Source organism: Atheta coriaria, unplaced genomic scaffold (genome assembly GCF_025399875.1).
Source record: "Atheta coriaria isolate IRGN ID8LTWV9N9 unplaced genomic scaffold, Caltech_Dcor_3.1 hic_scaffold_4_pilon, whole genome shotgun sequence".
In the NCBI taxonomy this organism is placed as follows: Eukaryota; Metazoa; Arthropoda; class Insecta; order Coleoptera; family Staphylinidae; genus Dalotia; species Dalotia coriaria.
Window position 1 is genome coordinate 2,058,496 of NW_027045446.1, and position 19,656 is coordinate 2,078,151.

At 35.7% G+C, this 19,656-nt stretch overlaps 4 protein-coding genes across 4 annotated transcripts in view; 3 read left to right on the top strand and 1 right to left on the bottom strand.

The window, feature by feature from the left end:
* Positions 1-246: 246 nt before the first annotated feature.
* The window catches only part of LOC135791068 (angiotensin-converting enzyme-like), a 28,305-nt gene continuing 8,895 nt past the window's right edge, over positions 247-19,656 (bottom strand). Inside the window, exons 9-10 of the mRNA XM_065301378.1 lie at positions 7,445-7,585; positions 247-1,488 (exon numbers count right to left, since the gene is read on the bottom strand). Of these exons, the coding sequence (XP_065157450.1) occupies positions 1,179-1,488; positions 7,445-7,585 (451 nt within the window). The 3' untranslated portion in view covers positions 247-1,178. The remainder of the gene's footprint in view (positions 1,489-7,444; positions 7,586-19,656) is intronic.
* Positions 1,752-3,210, top strand: LOC135791072 (uncharacterized). Its single transcript, XM_065301387.1, is given in 3 exon segments — positions 1,752-1,874; positions 1,941-2,686; positions 2,688-3,210. Coding segments are annotated over 3 exon segments (1,125 nt in total). The 5' UTR covers positions 1,752-1,862; the 3' UTR covers positions 3,055-3,210.
* On the top strand, positions 9,513-10,882 carry LOC135791073 (MAGE-like protein 2). The gene is made up of 2 exons (XM_065301388.1): positions 9,513-9,656; positions 9,751-10,882. The coding sequence occupies exons 1-2, from the start codon at positions 9,645-9,647 to the stop codon at positions 10,792-10,794; spliced, it is 1,056 nt and encodes a 351-aa protein (XP_065157460.1). The 5' UTR covers positions 9,513-9,644; the 3' UTR covers positions 10,795-10,882.
* LOC135790673 (titin-like) lies at positions 12,519-19,653 on the top strand. Its single transcript, XM_065300948.1, has 5 exons — positions 12,519-12,679; positions 14,515-14,645; positions 14,715-15,916; positions 17,859-17,918; positions 18,442-19,653. Exons 2-5 carry the CDS (start codon positions 14,637-14,639, stop codon positions 19,571-19,573), a joined length of 2,403 nt encoding a protein of 800 aa, XP_065157020.1. The 5' UTR covers positions 12,519-12,679; positions 14,515-14,636; the 3' UTR covers positions 19,574-19,653.

The window sequence follows — 19,656 nt, forward strand, 5'->3', positions numbered from 1 at the left end:
TTGATCAAAATCTGTCGACCGGTTCATGAGTTATTAACAAAATAAAAACTGTGACTTTGATTTTTATATTACAGAGATCTGTAAGTGTCATTCATGCGGTGACAAAGGTTGCCTACTGGCACACATCGATTTCAGGTGAAAGTAACACCGCGACACAGCGGCTTCTTTATAAATTTTTGCATTTTCCTTCTAGAATAATAACAATGGAATCGATGCGGCAATATAATGAATATAATTCCACGCACGTTTTGCTTACGTTCTGTTTATTTTCACTTAATAACAAATTATATTATAATACAAGTACACGCGAATAAAAAGTATAAAATTCTATCTTAAACTATGACTATTTATACATCATATACAATTATTTCTTACACTTACACCAAAATCATTATTATTTAAAAAGAAATGTGTTTACTCACGCGTTGCAATCGTTATTGATTCAACTAAACATGTTCAACAAAGCGTGTCTAACATTATTGTATTTTTTCGGCGTTTTGTGAACAACAAAAAAATAGTTAAATGCTTCGTATTCATGTAACACTATAATTAAACGTTCGGAGACTTAATATTAAAGACCGGAATTAGTTACGGGCTCTCAGCCAGCATCCGTGGCATGCGTTTTGTGAAAATTTCGACCGTTATTAGTTGCTTAAGAATTTTAGAAATTTCGTTAGGTATCTATTAATTTCGCTCCCAAAACGATTTAAATTTCAAGAGTTTATAATTAATCAATAGATCAACAGATGGCAGACGCAATTTGTAATTTTTTTAAATTTTTACAAAAGTAGAGCATAATTTAGGTTAGAAATGAAAAAAACAATCAAACAATCAAGTATTGTCAAAGAAGAAAAAACCCGGTGACCTTAAACGACTTAAATTACTTACTTAAGTTAATTGAACGGATGTATTTGTATGTTTTGACAATATCTTGTGCAATATTCCACGATTTTGCAAATAATTACAAGTGCGGTGCGTGACATAGACGTAAAAAAATTCCCTGACGGCGCGCACGTTCAAAATTGACAAAAACTTTCTCCGAAAAATCGACATGCCGCATATGTTACTGTTACACTTGTGTAGCGGATACGAAATGTGTATCAAGAAGAAAACCGACAACCGAAAGCGAAAAGAACCGGATTACTTAATTTCAAAAATAAAAACCGAGACAAAAACAATCAATATCTATTCCACGTGATAATCCCTAGCACAGACAACATAACCAACAAATTACTATTGACAGTTTGTGGTGCCGAGTTATAGAACCCACCATACACTTGCAAACCAGCTGTTTCGATGCTTTGCTTACAATAATCACCATCATACAACCAACCGACGTATTCCTGTGTGCGTAGGTTTTCATTTCGGAGCCAATCCTCCAAGGGCCGGAAATATTCCCTTAACGCCGCACCACTAATCCGGGTCTCACCTGTAGCTTGATACAAAGTGTCAGCCCATGGTAAAGAAGATCCCTTTTCCATTAGATTACTAAAAATAGAAATAAAGCGAATTAATTTCATAGGAAGACAAAAAGACATGTTTGATGGTAGGTCTTGTGTAAAAACACAACGAGGTCGTTGTTTTGATGCATGAACGCACCACATGAACATGGTATGACAATTTTATTGTGTGATGTTTAAGTTTTTCGATTCATTTTACGTTTTACATTTTACATTTGCGCTATTGAATAACACAACACACACTCATGGTACGGCGAAAGACACAGCGGAGACAGAAGGTGGGTACCATGAGTATGCGCTCGACGGTGGCGAAAGTGATGTGGAGGTATAAAAACCGTCCGGGTCTCATCGACAACAAGCAGTTCACTTCTTGAACGCACAGAACAAACACACGAGGCAGCTATGAAGCCATTGGTGAGTTAAGTGCAATTTTGTGTTACTTAAGATAAGTCATTATATTGTTGGTAATCCTTTCCTTAGCTGTGCATCGCGATCTTAGTCCTCGCTGCAGTGGCACTTGGTGCCGAGGCCGAGGAGAAGAAAGCAATTGACGCTGGCGATAAGAAGCAAACCAAGCGTGGATTACTCGACTTGGGTTACGGATACGGCGGTGACTTCGATAATGGATACCATGTTGGAATTGGTGGACATCACGGACATGTTGAACACTTTGGACATCATGATCATCATGACCATCATCATCATTACTCCCCGATCAACCTAGGTCACCATACCGATGTGGAGAAAACCATTACTTACTACAAGGGTATCCCACAACCCTACCCGGTGTACAAACACGTCCCGGTACCAGTGACGAAACATGTTCCAGTCCCAGTGAAGGTACCCGTTCCACAGCCGTACCCCGTTGAGAAGCATATCCATGTTCCAGTTAAGGTCCCTGTCAAGGTACCAGTACCAGTGCCGCAACCCTACCCGGTTGAGAAGATAGTGCACGTCCCAGTCAAAGTGTACGTGGATAAACCATATCCAGTGAAAGTTCTGGTCCCACAGCCGTATCCAGTTGAGAAACACATTCATGTTCCAGTCAAGGTACCCGTACCACAACCGTACCCTGTTGAGAAACACATTCCATACCCAGTTAAAGTACCCGTACATGTTCCACAACCCTACCCAGTCTACAAAGAAGTACCAGTACCTGTAAAAGTACCAGTTGATCGTCCATACCCTGTGCATGTCCCACAACCATACCCTGTCCATGTAGAAAACGTATTCCAGTCCCAGTCGAAAACCAGTGCCGTACCCGGTGAAAGTACATGTTGATCGTCCAGTACCATACCCAGTGGACAAACCATATCCGGTTCCAGTAAAGGTACCTGTACCACAACCTTTCCCTGTTTACAAGCAAGTCCCGGTACCAGTTGAGAAACCAGTGCCCTACCCGGTGAAGGTACCCGTTGACAGGCCTGTGCCCTATGAGGTGATCAAGCATGTTCCGGTCCATGTTGAGAAACCAGTACCTGTTCCAGTGAAGGTACCCGTTCCGGTACATGTCCATCATGAACATCAATATGAACACCATGATCACCACTATGACCATCACGACCATCACGGCCACTACGATCATCACTACTAAATAGATAATTTATAATTGTGATCCACACTGTGTGTGCGCTTCTTCATGCTGAGAATGTGTGTCTTTTTTCTTCTTCTTGACTTGACATCGAATAATTCTTCATTTTTGTTTTTGTATCTTTAATTTATATGTTTTATAATAAAAAAATATTCTTTACATGATGAATTTTATTTTTTTAAAAGAAAAAAATTTTTTTTTGATTTTTTGATTTATGACACTTACACTTTCACCAAACCAAACCAAAACGAAACTTAATTAAAATAACCAGATTAATTGCCATTCGTGTGGCGAATACGTAGTAATGCGATTGATTTATATTTCACATCAACTCTCACAAATTGCTGGCGTTACGTGATATGTGGAGTAAGAGAAAAAACACATTTGCGTACTTCCGGTTTCTTCAGTCTTCGCTCTTCGGCAATTAAATTCGCTGGAGGAACGCGCGTGAATGTAATCTAGCACTGCGTGCGTCTCACACTCGCATGTGAGGAGCTTGATTGAAACGAATACGTAAGAAAATTGATGTCGAGCACATTCACATTGTTGATCTACATTTAGTTGCGTCGAGAGTGAAATTGCTTCATACATGCATTAAATTTGTATTAGATTTTGTTTTCAATTTGCCGCACAAAGTGATTCAAACGTTATTAGTACATAGAGAATTTCTTACGACATTTATTTATAGTGATGATTTGGTGTGTTATTTTGTATTTGAGAGAAATAAAGCAATTTTTGTAAATATTTTGCAAAATAAATCGTTTTTTGATGTTTTTTACTCAAATTTTTGTAAATTGTGTGTAATTAAGAGTTATATACACTTTGATATATAGTTAATATAACAGTTTTTATCAAAATCTATACTTTAGTCCAAAATTGGTTGTTTTATGTATTTTCGTTTAAAAGTTATTGCAATTTTTCTGATTTTTTGCTTATAAAAGAAAAATTCGTAATTTTTTCATATATTTTTTAAATTTACAACTTATTGATAAATTTATATAAACCAAAATCTCATCAACTTTCTAGGTTTTAATGAGATCTATCATTTGAAGTAAGAATCATTTCCATATCTTAATTAGTTTTTGAGTTATAACAAATTTTGTGTTCCAATTTTAAGCAAATTTTGCGTCAAAAATCGTCTAAAACACAAAATTGATATTTTTCCTAATTATTATTCTTATTTTCTTTCCTACACATTCAACCAAACTAAATAATTAAATCAGAATTGATTTCTTTTGCTATTGCAGAAAGAAATTACGAATTTATTTGCCTGATGAACACAAACAAACAAAAAAACTTGCGATAAAGAAAAAGGAAGCAAATGACAGTCACATCACATCATGATGCAAATATTGCACATATCGAAACACAAATGGCACAAATCTTATAAAAACCACCGGTTAATACATTTGATCATCAGTTGAATCTTTTCTTCTTCAGTATAAACATGAATTTGGTACGTAAACAACAATTTAACAACAAATTTTCTTTCAAACTTTTTTTATTTTTAAATTTTTAGTTGTGGTTTTTACTCTTTTTGGTATTTTTTAATAAAATCCAAGCTGAAGATAAAACAAACTCAACAATTCAACCAAAAATAACCTCAAAACATGATACATCAACAGTGGTACCATCAAAAACAATAAATGAAGACTCAAAACAACCAAATACGAATATTAACAAATCAAAAAACTTAAAAATCGAAGGAAAACAATCCGAAGACAAAGTACAAAAACGTGGTTTAGCCCTAGACGTAAACTACGGATACAGTGACAAATTTGACCATGGATATTACCTCGATCATAACCTAGACATACCCCTAACAACCCCTGCACCTACCTTAACCCTACCAACATTTCCACCTGATTATTTCCTGTCAACCACAACAACAACCACAACACCATCTCCTTTACTACATCCCCCTTTACCTTCAGGTGCTATCAACCTAGGTCACACAACCCACATCCACAAAACAATCACCTTCTATCAAGGTATCCCTGAACCCTACCCGGTAATCAAACATATCCCTATCCCAGTAGAAAAACAAATCCCAGTCGCAGTAAACATTCCCGTACCTGTCCCGGTCCCAGTTGAGAAAACAATTCACGTCCCAATAAAAGTACCGGTGAAGATACCTGTACCCATACCACATCCATATCCGGTTGTTAAGGAGGTAAGGGTTCCAGTAAAAGTATTCGTGGATAAACCATATCCGGTTTATGTGCCACACAAAGAAGAAGAATATTACCAAAATTTTGATCATCATTATCATTGGAAACCGGAAGTACCCAAACCGGAACCGGAAATTAAACCGGAAAATTGGGAAAATATAGAAGAGCCTCATTTTGGTCCACATTATCACCTAGGTGATGATACACCACATTTTGTTACTGTACAGAAACCGGAAAACAATGATTTCGATAAATATTATTCAGCGTCGAATAAAGTTGAGAAAAATTATCAACCAAAGAAACCGGAAGTGGATCATGAAAGAAAACGGCCTAGACCTGTTACTAATAAATACAAAAACGAGCGTGACCATCGTGATTATTATAATTATAACAATAAACATCGTGATTCTTACGACCATCAACATAGAGATCATAGATATCATCGAGATCACACAAATTATAGAGATCATAAAGATCAAAGAGAACATCGTCAACGAGAAGACAAAAACAAAGAAAAACAAGATGAATTGATTTTACATACAAATTTTTAATTTTTTAAATAAATAAATTCTGTGAAACTAGTTTTGTGTTAAATTTGACGCCATTTTAAGTCAACTGGGTTAACATGTCTCTGGTAGTGTTGTAATAGAGACATAAACTAAATGTTTTCATTTGTATTTAACTTAGTTTAAGGCAGTTTCACTCACTTGCAATTAATTTAAATAAATAATTTATTTATATTAACATAAACGGATATATTACTATTACTATTATTACTTTTATTACCGAATTCCTGTCTTGCACAATTTAACTCATGCATAATTAAAATTAAAATAAAAACATGACTTAAGTTAAGTCACTTAATTCTTGACTTAAGTAACTTTACTTAAGTTTTGACTTAAGTCAAAAAAATCTATTTTATGCAATTTGAGTCAACATTGAACATTTTTTGACATGGCCAAAGTAAAAAAATTAAGGATGTTGCTAAGTATTAATTATTTATTGCAAAGAACACGAAATTTTTATGATTGAAAGATAAACAAAAGGAAAAAGCAACGACAAAATAATGTATATCTTAACCTTGATCGGAATATTGCGAAAAATGTAGCTCAATAATTGTTTGAGTGAATTTACTTGAATGTTGAATGTTAACTGTTAAGTTGACTTAAGTTATTTATCAATGTAGAAACGTAGAGACTTGAAAGTCATGCAAGTACAAGAAATCCAACAATAAGAAACAAGTAAAAGTAAAATATCTTCATTTCTTATCGTGTTTTGCATCTTGACGTTGGTGGTTATTGCATAAACAATATGTGAATGCAAAATTATAAATAAATAAATAAATATACGGAAGTTAATTTTTTGCAAAAATAAATTTAATAGTATATTAAGTATCAAGTGGCTAAAAGGGTGTTTTAGTCACGAGTTTGATTAAAATCTTCAACCCGTGACTAAAGGTCGTGATTAAAGTACTTTATTCACGACTTTAGTTGTTCGGGTTTAAAAACTGTCGAAGTAGAAAAAAATGTTTAAAAAATAGAAAAAAATTATGTGCGTACGCAATTTGTGTTTTTTTGTTGTTGTTGTTAATTTTACGTTCATTGCCGTTGTGTTGAAACACCGCTCACAGCATCACAACCAAAACAATGACTCTAAAAGTCTAAAAAACTTACAAAAGCGGCCATTATCCACCTGGCAGTAAATCACTTTTCGCTTTCAGTTTTATTGAACATCAAATTGTAGCAATTTGTAATTTTCGCTTGACATTTATAGCTCACTATAATTTTTTCCCAATTTACCAACCAAAACCAAAACCCGCAAAAAAAAACCTAAGTTACTTAAGTCTAAACAATTATAGAGAATCCGTTTAACAACCAGTTTGTACTTGTATCGTAATAATAAATAATTAGTGTAATTGAATCGGACTTTCTTAATCATAATACTCGTACATATTGCGACTGCGCGCGCAGCTCACAACGCACTACTACTGTAGGTAAAACTGTTACTGCAACACCGGACTATTTCGCATGCAACAATCATTTATTGCTCATGTATTAATAGCCGCAGCTGTGGAAGTTGTGATTTTGTAAATTTCTTTTTACTTCTTGTCGTCGCCAACAATTTAAACTAGGTCAAGGCTTTGATTATATCCCAACGCAATTTGTGAGCGTAAAGTGTCATCAATTAAACAAGTTTAGATCAAATTAATATCGAACACTCACCTTAAAATGCGGCCAGCATCACGACTCCGGTATATGTCGCACTTGTGCAATGGCCTTGATAAATCCGCCGGATCGTACTGTCCCGCCGCCTGGCACAAAGAGCGATAGATTTGGAATTGCAGAATGGTGCTCACGAAATATCTAGAACAAGCATAAGAGTTTATACATACATCAACAGCTAATTAAAATATTGTGTAATGTGCGTAATGTTTGTGTGCACACGATGATTTCGCATCCACTTCATTTGCACTTCCTCGCCATATCATGATAAACTTGTATTTTCTGTCCGTTTGCCAACTGACGCTCGTTTTGTAATGGAGCGCGTTACGTGACGTGGGTTTCTTCTCGTCTCGCACGTGTCGGAGTCATTATTTGATCACGTGGGATGACACGAGGTAAAAATTGGGGATTTTTAGGTTATATTGTCATATTTTAAGCTTTTTTATGGTCAAATGTGGAGAAAAATAGAAGAAATTAAAAAATATTTTGTTTTTAGGTTATATTTTGAAATATTAACCTTGTTTAACCTCAAAATCAATGAAAAATTATAGAAATGTGTATCTAAAATGATTCATAACCAAAATATTTAATTTTTAGGTTATACTTTGACATTTTAACCATAAATAAACTCAAATATTAAGAAAATTAAAAGAAATCTATAAAAATCTTGAATTTTTAGGTTATATTATGGTGTATTTAACTCATTTAACCTCAAAATTACTGGAAAATTAGGTGAATATTCCTAGTTTTCTTAAAATACTAAATTTTTAGGTGGTATTTCAATATTTTAACCTCAAATAAGCTCAAATACAAAGAAAAATTTAAAAATCTTCCAAAAAATTGTTTTTAGGTTATATTATGCTATATTAACCTCATTTAAGCTCAAACTTATTCAAAAATAACTAAAATCTTCCATTTTTATGTTGTATTTTAATATTTTTACATAATTTAACCTCAAAATTAATAAAAATTAAAGAAATATTCTATTTTCAAGTTGTGTTATGATATGTTAACCTAATTTAACCTCAAAATCACTTGAAAATTAAATAAATGTTCTTAGTATTCTTGAAAGAGTAAATGTTGAGGTTATATTTCAATATTTTAACCTAAAACAAGCTCAAATACCAAGAAAAATTTATAAATCTACCAAAATTTGTTTTTAGGTTATAATATGCTATATTAACCTCATTTAACCTCAAAATTTATGAAAAATAACTAAAATCTTTCATTTTTAGGTTGTATTATGGTGTATTTTACTGATTTAACCTCAAAATTACTGGAAAATTAAATAAATGTTCCTAGTTTTCTTAAAATACTATTTTTTTAGATTATATTTCAATATTTTAACCTCAAATAAACTCAAATACAAAGAAAAATCCTCCAAAATATGTTCTTATGTTATATTATGCTATATTAACCTCATTTAACCTCAAATTTACTGAAAAATAACTCAAATATTAAATTTTAAGTTGAATTTTAATATTTTAACCTAATTTAACCTCAAAATTAATAAAAATGAACAAAATGCTTAGTTTTCCAAGTTGTGTTATGATATGTTAACCCAATTTAACCTCAAAATGAACGGAAAACGTTTGTATGTTTTATTTTCTACGTTGCTTCTTTCTGTAACAGTTACGTAAGCGCAACATCGTGCAATTGAATTAGCCTGCAGCTCCACAAACGAGATACACTCGAAAACGAGCGAAAAATTGTTTGTTTTGCGCGTTAGGGGCCGCCGCGCACAAGAAAATCACTTTCTCGCTCGTTAGCCGGCCGTGCAACTCTATAAAATGTGCCATAATCGTATATTTCAGCCGGGTCAGTACATTTTCAAACTGCAGGTAGGTAGGCTACTCATTGTTCGCAATTCACGAATTCTATTCCAACTCTTGAGAGATGCGTATTGGGCAAAACGTGACTACGACTTGGCCGGTCGACTACGTAACACGAATCAAAGTGTATGCGCTTGTATAACCCTATTAATGTACGATATGGTAGGTGCCATACCAATAGTTGGGATGTGTAGTCGCAGAGTAGAGGTGGTTGGGTTGCACGCTTGAACGCGGTATTTTCAGTCGCCATTGAAGATCGAAAGCGAAAGTAAAGTGGTGGCATTGTATATAAAGTTACCGCCAGCCCCGATGATAACCACAAACAGTTCGCACGGTTCGAACTGGTAGATTACCAGGTGTGTCCGAAAATGAAACTACTGGTGAGTTTCAAGTGTGAAAAATCAAATTAAACGAAAACAGTGACCAGCATTGGATTATAGTGATTACAGTTCCTAATCTTCTGGTGTGTTTCAGTTAATACTAGGGTTCTTAGTTCTCATCGCTTCCGTCACCTTGGGTGAGGAAGCGAAGGAGAAGAAGGCGTCCCTGGATGATAAAAAACAAACAAAACGTGGTCTGTTGGGTTTAGGCTACGGTTATGGACCTGAATTTGACAACGGATACCATCTGGGTCAAGGCGGACATGGAATCATCGGTGGGCTTACTTTGGGTCATGGTGCCTATGACCCAGGATACCATGGTCATGAAACCGTACACACCATCGTCAAAGGAGTACCTATTCCATACCCGGTTGAGAAACACATCCCGTATCCAGTGGAGAAACACGTGCCGTACCCAGTGAAGGTACCCGTACCTGCTCCGTACCCCGTGGAGAAGGAAGTACACATTCCATACAAAGTAGCTGTGAAGGTACCATATCCAGTTGCACAACCTTATCCAGTTGAGAAAATCGTCCATGTCCCTTATAAAGTTTACGTGGAGAGACCTGTACCAGTGAAGGTATTCGTCCCTCAACCATATCCAGTTGAAAAACAGATTCATGTACCAGTCAAGGTACCAGTACCAGCACCATACCCAGTAGAGAAACACATCCATGTCCCATATAAAGTTGCTGTTCATGTTCCACAACCTTATCCAGTTGTGAAGGAAGTACCTGTTCCAGTGAAGGTACCAGTTGATCGTCCTGTACCAGTGCATGTCCCACAACCATACCCTGTCCATGTAGTCAAACAGGTACCTGTTCCTTATCCGGTTGAAAGACCATACCCAGTTAAGGTTGCTGTTGATAGACCAGTACCATATCCAGTTGAGAAACCATACCCGGTGCCAGTGAAGGTACCTGTACCAGCACCATACCCTGTTATCAAGGAGATAGGTGTTGCCGTTGAGAAACCTGTGCCTTATCCAGTCAAGGTACCTTATGATCGTCCATATCCGGTTGCTGTTGAGAAACACGTGCCCTACCCTGTGGAGAAACCCGTACCTTATCCAGTGAAGGTACCCGTACCCTACCCGGTTCATGATCATCATTATGACCCGCATTACGGACATTATTGAACATAACCAAGAAGAAAACAATGTAAATGATATTTTTGTATGTGTATAATTTATACTTAACTTAAATAAAGTAACGTAAAAAATTAAATTGACTTAAGTCAGATTTGTCATCACTTGCCACATCTAGGTGTGAATTGTGCCAGAGGAATTGCACAAGAAAAAAGTAGAAAATCAAATTCCCACAGAAAACAAACAAACAAAATGATTGTTAGTTATACAACCAACAATACAACATTCACACAAAAAAACAATTTCAACGAGTCTGTGGATTTATTTATGCTTAAATATCAAATTTAATGATGCGGGGTACACGGTCAGGTCAGATCGTTAAAAATTGAATATTGATGCCAAAACAATTAGAAATGAATCGGTGATTTAAGTAATTTAAGCCATGCAGCACAGCAACTCAATTAGCAACCATTATGAAAATTGGTTATGTAGTTGTGATCGTTAGTTAACAAACTGCAATTAATGTCAGCATGTCAGCAACAAGAAGTAGAACGATTCACTTTTCTATGCAGACTCCGAACAGAATGTTTGTCCTTGATATTATTGAATTCATGCATAAATAGATATAATAGACGTGAAGTAAAAGCTTTTATAGGTTATACACGCTCACGGTCACGCGGACAATAACACAATGTACACAAAGTAGGCAACACACATTGCATTGTAGCATAACCATGATTATTCTTATGAAATATTTTCTAAAAACCAATTTTGTGTTATTTTAAGCATAAATTAACATTTATTAGTCGTGTTTGGTACTAATTTATGACGTAAACTTAAAATATCTATAACTTTTTGTTTTTTTTTAGTTATTTTTTTGTTTTTTGCGTATTTTTTGCTTGAGATTTATATCTTTCTGCAGAATACGATGATAATTATGTTTGGAAAATGTTGCCGTTGCTGCATTCCGTATGTGTGCCGCATTTCATGGGTATTTATGTTCGCATTATGCGTTACAGCATTACATAATGTTGTTGTTGTTGTTCTGGTTAGCCGTTAGCCGCCGCAGACGCTTGTCGTTTGTTTACTTCATTGTTTCGACGCTTTTCTCTCGATATGTGTGCGAATGTGCTCGATCGCATGTTCTCGTCATGTTCCAAGACTAATCAGCAGATGAATAATTGCCACAAGTGTGTATTTTACTGGTAATTAACAATTATGTCAATATTGTTGAAAATATTTTAATTATCTTTCGCGCTTTGACGATGTAATTAATTTTGGACATGAAATTATCAAAAGCGCATTAATTGGACGCGTTATAATGAGTTGTGTTGTAATTATAAACAATATTCTATTATTATACAGTGGAAAATCAATTTATTTTATCGTGGAGAATATTTTTAGTTGAAAAGAGTATGGTAGCGACATCTCATGGTGTTTTAGAGAGTTTAAAAGTATAAAGGGGGACTGTGTAGTGGTGTGCGTGTGTAGTGCATGTGTGTCAGTGAAAGTACATTGGGTTATACGGAGTGACACTCCTGTCCGTGTGAGTGCGTCACATTCACACCAACAAGAACTCTACTCCGCTGCTTGAGTAGCGCACGAGTAGAATCTACAAACCAACTAATTCCCTAATTCTCTACTAGCTGGCGCTGCAATGCATTTATTTACATTAAAATCAAAACCGCATTTATTTCACGCTTCACAGACTTCAGAATCAAACGCGATAACAAAATATAAACAAAATTATATCAGTATTACTTTGCCACATAAAATATTTACGTGTTTCTCTTGAATTTAACGTTTTGCCAACTCTAAAATGACTCTTGGTTGTATTTTTCTCGGAAACATGTGATTATTACAGTTTTGAGCGTCTAAAAAAGCAGTTTAATGGAAAATCAAGTCCCCGACAAGTCAGCGCTTAACGACGCAAGAGGTAAGAAAGAAGTAATTACTCGTTAGTAATAGTCCAACTGTCCGACAGATGTTACAAACTTCCAAGTCAAACTAAACAGTTATCGCCTGCGCAAGTAGAAAACGAAAACGTCGCTCGTAATAGCATCGTAAACTGCTTTTCATTTTAATGCTTGCGTCGTTTAATTTAGTTTTTATTTCTCTTTTTGCTTCCATTTCTCGATTTGAATGCGCGGAACTTGTCACATTTTCAATGCTAATGCCTCCAATGAAAAATGTCATCGTTTTCTTTTATATTTTGCTCTTGAGATGAGAGAAACATGAATGAAAGTAAATTTTTGCGCTGATTTTTCAAAACGTGTGCTTTTCACGCATGCGTGCAGAGAATGGTAAATTATTATTCATGTATGCGAGTACAGAGAATAGTGAGATAACTAATGCCGCGAGATGCAAGCTGCAAGTTGCAAGAATCGCAAGTAGAGTAACGGTAACAAGCTGACTTCCGGTGATTTAATTTCCTGCATCGATATACTCGCCGACGCGTTTTCATTTTCATTTTATCTTGTCTTGTCAGATAGCAAGCAGAAAACAAGGAAGAAGCAATACAATAAAAATATAACATTAACATCAATATCTTACGAGATGGTTTCTCCGAAATAACTGTAATCAATGATAACTTTCGAATAAAAAGATGAAAGTTTAAATTATCAAACTATTATTGCCAGATTTAGAAATATGAACACATTGTGTAATTTATAATTATCTTTAATTGCCACTTATTGCAGATATTGAACGATTTCCTTGCATATGTGAAGCAAAACAAAAAAACAAAAAATTTTACTTTCACAACTATGTAAATCATGTTCTGCGCAGGTCAAAACGTTGTCAAATCATACTTAAACTTGACAGCGACATGCACACAAACAATTCACAATATTTTATGTGAATTGTTGCTTGAAAAAAAGTGAAAACTCACTTAACTCTTCATAAAATATTTTTTATGTTTTTTTGTGTATATTTAAAGAAAAAAATACCAAAAAACATCAAAAAATAATTTTTTGTGATGAGGTTATGTTTTTTGACAGATTTGACAGTGTATACAACGCCATATAATATTTTTAGGTTATGCACGTGCATAACCTCACACCTGACGGAAACTAATTAGATTAGATTGTACAAATTGATTGCGCAATCAGAGCAATAACGATTACAAGCATTTGTTCACCGTAATTGTATATTATTGCTATATTTGCTTTATTTACGGACATTAAACTTATTCGAAAGAAAAGCGTTTGGTTTTCTCTGCGCACAGCACAGCAGCGTAATTTGTTAAGCGTACGAATGATCTTAATTCATTATAATACGGAAAGTAAAAGTAACGAATGTAAAGTGTATGGTTGTAATTTTCATACGGATTTTTGCGACGTATGACGCGTTTATTACTCCTTTCGATATTTTCATATTGCAGCTCTGATTACGATTACAAGATTCACTTAAAATCGCTCACATTGCTGACTAATGAGATTTGCTTGGTTATGAAATTTTTTAGGTTATGTTGTTTTCCATACAATCATCATTATGCTGTGTGTGTGTTTTTAATCGACACTTTCAAATTGGCAAATTTTACGCAAATCAACGCATGTCACGCGAATGCAATTATAACTGCACTAATAAGTTTTCTTTCCGACAATATATCCAAATACCATTGTGACCAAAATGTGTTTGAACCAACGAATTGAATAATTGAAGTCGGTATAGAAGACGCGCTATGCACTAACTCGCTCATTTCCGGGCGGCGCACGGGCGCGTAATTAGTTTTCGCCGATTGTAAAGTGTCTTTGTCTGTTTTGACTCAAGTTAAGCGGAGTGGGAGATTTTTTCGGTGCGCAAAGAGACGCGAAGGGAAAGTGACAGTTGTATATAAATACGAAGTGTAGCAGCCGCATTGCAAGAACTGATAGCGATAGTGAACGGTGAACATGCGATCAGTAAGTTGAGAATTTATAAAGATTTTGTTTAGAATATTGATGGTACGTCTGTGTGTGGTGTGTTTGTAGGTGTTTTTGGTGATTGGCATCTGCCACCTGCTTCTTGTCGACAGTATTAGAGTCGATAGAAGGCATGACAAGCGAGATGCGGAACACCATCATGACCACCATGATTTTGGAGACTCTGGTAGTCACGGACACGAAGTAGAGGAACACCATGAAGAACACCATCATGAGGAAGACCATGGACCAGCGATTAGTTACCATCATATCGAACACCATGATATAGGGCATCATGAACATGAAGTCAAACATGACTGGAAACCAGTTGAAGAGGAACACCATGAAGAGCACAAAGAAGAAGAACATAAACACGAGGAACACAAGGAGGAAGAACACAAAGAGGAACCACACCATCATGAGAAGATAGTTACAGTCATCAAAGAAGTGAAGGTACCCTATCCAGTAGAGAAAAAGATTCCTGTTCCTGTAGAAAAGAAGGTACCATACCCAGTTGAAGTAAAGGTACCACATCCATACCCAGTTGAGAAAAAGGTACCTGTTCCTTACAAGGTTCAAATTAAGGTACCATACGCCGTCCCAAAACCATACCCAGTTGAAAAAATCGTCAAGGTACCCGTTCACGTCCACGTTGATAAACCATACCCTGTCGAAGTGAAAGTACCAGCCCCCTATCCAGTAGAAAAGAAAATCCCTGTTAAAGTTGAAGTGAAGGTACCAGCTCCTTACCCAGTTGAGAAAAAAGTCCCCTACCCTGTTTATGAACACATCAAAGTCCCAAAACCTTATCCAGTATATAAAGAAATCAAGGTACCCGTAAAAGTTCATGTAGATCACCCGGTACCCGTCCATGTCTACAAACCATACCCTGTCAAAGTAGAGAAAAAGGTCCATGTGCCCTACACGGTGGAGAAACGTTATCCAGTCAAGGTCTACGTGGATAAACCCGTACCATACCATGTGGAGAAGAAAATCCCCTACAAAGTAGAAGTGAAGGTACCCGCACCGTATCCAGTCTACAAAAAAGTAAAAGTGCCCGTCTACAAAGAAGTGCCATATCCAGTGGAGGTAAAAGTAGAGAAACCCGTACCCTACGAGGTCATCAAACATGTACCCTATGAGGTCATTAAGAAGGTACCCAAGTATATCAAGTACCCTGTGTATGTACCAATTCATGAGGAACACCACGAAGAGCATAAACATGAGGAACACCACGAGGAACACCATCATGACTTTCATGATCACAAATGGTAAACCGGTCGACCATAAATGTATCTAGTGATAATCTTCATGGTATTCCACTTTGCAGAGTAGTCCACTACTCTTGTTGTTATATTTTAGAAGTTTCCCATAAAGTCGTTTATATAACAGCAAGATGTACGTGTTTTCTGTGTAAATATGTCTGCAAACCGGAAGTGGCCATGTTGAGAGCAATATTTAGACCATTGGCAATTATAATAATTTATTCATGTTTACTTTAAGCTGTTTTTTTATTGTGAAAATCAAAGATTTGTTTTGTGTTTTTGTGTTTGGATTTGTTTGTAGTTCTGTTTAGTTAATTTGTTGTTATTTTATTTTTTCTATTTTATTATTATAAAAATCACGTACGTTGATGGAAAAGTGGCTTCCGCATTATTTTTTTTGCGCCTGTTTCATTAATCGTTTCGTAAATGAGGCAATAAAAACCAACGCGCTAATGATTATTGCTATTCAAGTTGAGCTGCTGCATAACGGACGTAATGACAGTTTGGTATTGAGGCTGACGCCGTTAACACCGCTAACTTTCCGATAGGAAGAGATCATGTGTTTCATAGTTTCAGTCAGAGTGTAATTATGCTGATATAACTAGAAAAGAGTTGAGAAATAACCGGATAAATAATTTTAGACTAAAAATTATGTGAAAAAGTATCAAAAAGCGGTTTTGCAACAAAAATTATTCTGGATAAAAAATCTGATTTTTAGAAAAAAATTAGAAACATAAAATTTGGATAAAATTTTGGCAATATGAAAATAACCGGTAAAAAACCGGTTTTGTAACAAAAATTATTCTGGATAAAAAACTTAGTTTTTAGAAAAAATTAGATACAAACATTTCTGATAAAATTTTGGCAGTATGAAAATAACCGGTAAAAAACCGGTTTTTACAAAAAAAAAATTTCCGGATAAAAAAAAACCTAATTTTTAGATTAAAATTAGTAACAGAAAATTCGGATAAAATTTTGGCAATATGAAAATAACCGGTAAAAAACCGGATTTTTTAAAGAAAAATTTGATCCGGATAAAAAAAAACCGGACGAAAATTTTTCCCGGCAAAAAAATACGTTTTACAGAATAAAATTGAAAAAATGTATTTTTTAAAAACTTTTTTTGATGACAGAAGTTGAGCCGGATGAAAAAAACCGGATAAAGAAGTTTAACCGATGAAAAACACGTTTTAGACACTAAAAATTACACAAAAAACTTCCGGATAATATTTCTTTAAGTGTAAAAAACAATTTGACTAAATTTTATAAAAAAAAAATTATTTTTCGTTCAAAAAAAACACAAAAAACAAATTTTCCGGATAAATTTTTCATCCGTTATTTTACAACTAATAATTTCATACTTTTCCAAACCAAAACAAAATTAACTTTACTTGCAAATATTACATAACCATTACTTGTTTATAACTTGTTCGTTATTCCACTTCATAACCTATAAAACGATAATAAAAAGATGGCGCACTTTTCATCCGCTCATAAACCGCTTCACATTTATCATTCTTGCCACATTAATTGTACAGAAATTAATCAGATCATAACCATCACAATATCACAATCAAAATGTTTTAATTATATCTGTATTAGTATTATATAAAAACGCTATTTGCATGGCATGGCGTTGCATTGCGTTGCAAAACATGTGCAACACATTATAACTCGCTCCACAGACGAATGCAACACAATGCGCGTGCAGATAAAGTAACTCGCGCATGCGTTGCATAACGCGTGCTATACATGAATGTTTGATTTAATTACAATTGCTTTCTTTACTAGTCGTAGATAAAAATAAAAACACATTTATCTCGGGTATTGGAGCAAGGAAAAAATTAAAATTTAAAATTTTTACTTTCTTTACCAACGTGTTTAGTAAATTGTGTAATATCGTTACCGAAATTAATTGTTTCAATTAATAATTTAGTGTGTTTAATAGTTTAGCGTGGTTAAAAGTGAGTTTGATGATGATAACTTTCGAGGAAGGGTCTCGCTTGAGGTGATCAAACCGTGTCGCTTCTTCGCGTCTGCGCGCGCGGGTGGGGATGGCGAAAGTTTCGCGTTTTGTTCGGCCATAATGCCATCTTGGATGGGCAAAGTGCAAAAAGTGGGCAATTTCGTATATAAGACGGCGTTGCATCGTCATTAGAGACACATATCATCGACCGCACTTGTTATTATCGGTTTTGTGTGTGCAATGAGACTAAATGTAAGTATTTCAACCACAAAACCACAAAACTGCATAAAAACTCATCATACGTGAATATAATAGATGGATATACAGAGTGTTCAAGTGTATTGTGTGAAAAATCAACTATTATGTAACAAAAACATAAAAAAACATAAAAAGAAGTGAAACTGCGGAAATATTACGTAACTTCTTTTACTTTTATACTTTTAGGGATACTTGGCGCTCGCTGCGCTTTTGCTGGTAACCACACTAGCAAAAGAAGATGACCAACAATCAGAACCAACACAAAAACAAGCAGAAAACTCAAAATCCTCCGAGGAAACTGTTGAAGAATCAAAAAACCTGTGGCTGAAGCACTCAAAGGTAAAGAAAAACGTGGATTAGAACACTACGGCGGCCATCATGATTTTGGAGGTGACCATGGAGGTGGAGGAGGAGGAGGTGACCATCATGTGAAAACCGTGACCGTCGTCAAAAAAATCCCTGTCCCTTATCCCGTAGAGAAAAAAATCCCATACCCAGTAGAAAAAAACGTTCCATATCCAGTAGAAGTGAAGGTACCACATCCCTACCCAGTAGAGAAGAAGATCCCTGTTCCGGTAAGAATCGAAATCAAAGTACCCGTCCCAGTACCCAAGCCTTATCCCGTAGAAAAACCTGTGCATTACCCTGTTAAGGTCCACGTTGATAAACCCTACCCTGTGAAGGTCCTGGTACCCCAACCTTATCCCGTAGAGAAAAAAATCCCTGTCCCTGTTAAGGTCTTCATCCCAGCTCCTTACCCAGTAGAGAAAAAGATTCATGTTCCTGTGAAGATACCAGTCCATGTTCCTAAACCCTATCCAGTTGAGAAGATTGTCCCTGTTCCTGTGAAGGTCCCAGTTGATAGACCTTACGCCGTACATGTCCCTAAACCCTATCCAGTGCATGTTGTGAAGAAGATACCCTACCACGTCGAGAAACCCGTACCATACCCAGTGAAGGTTCATGTATCAAGACCTGTTCCCTATGAAGTGATAAAACCCTATCCTGTTCCTGTGAAGGTACCTATACCTGCTCCCTATCCAGTAGAGAAAAAGGAACCTTATCATATTGAGAAACCAGTACCTTATCCAGTGAAGGTACCAGTTGAGAACCCTGTTCCTTACGAGGTAGTAAAAAAGGTCCCCTATGTGGTTGAAAAGAAGGTACCCTATGAAGTGAAGGTACCTGTGCATGTTCCTGTCCATGAAGAACCACATCACGTACCAGAACACCATGAAATCAGTGCTGGTGGCGGAGGAGGACATGAATTAGAAGGTCATGACTTTGGAGGTGGGCATGACATATCCGGAGGTGGAGGTCATGAATACCCTGATCATGGAGGTTATGAATCTGAAGGTGCGGGACATGATTATGGCGGAGGTCATGAAACCGGCGGACATGATTTCGGTGGCGACTATGGCGGTGAGGCACACCACTAAACTTGATTTTACTCTTGTATTATGTATATATGTTTTTAACGTTAAATGTTGACTTGTTTGGTTTTTAAATAAATAATTTTAAC

What these genes read in the sequence shown, in the direction of transcription:
- LOC135790673 (XM_065300948.1), top strand. An exon ending in GACTTTCATGATCACAAATG is followed by an intron (nt 15,917 to 17,858) that starts GTAAACCGGTCG and finishes TGTGTTTAATAG; the next exon opens with TTTAGCGTGGTTAAAAGTGA. An exon ending in GAGGAAGGGTCTCGCTTGAG is followed by an intron (nt 17,919 to 18,441) that starts GTGATCAAACCG and finishes AAACTGTTGAAG; the next exon opens with AATCAAAAAACCTGTGGCTG.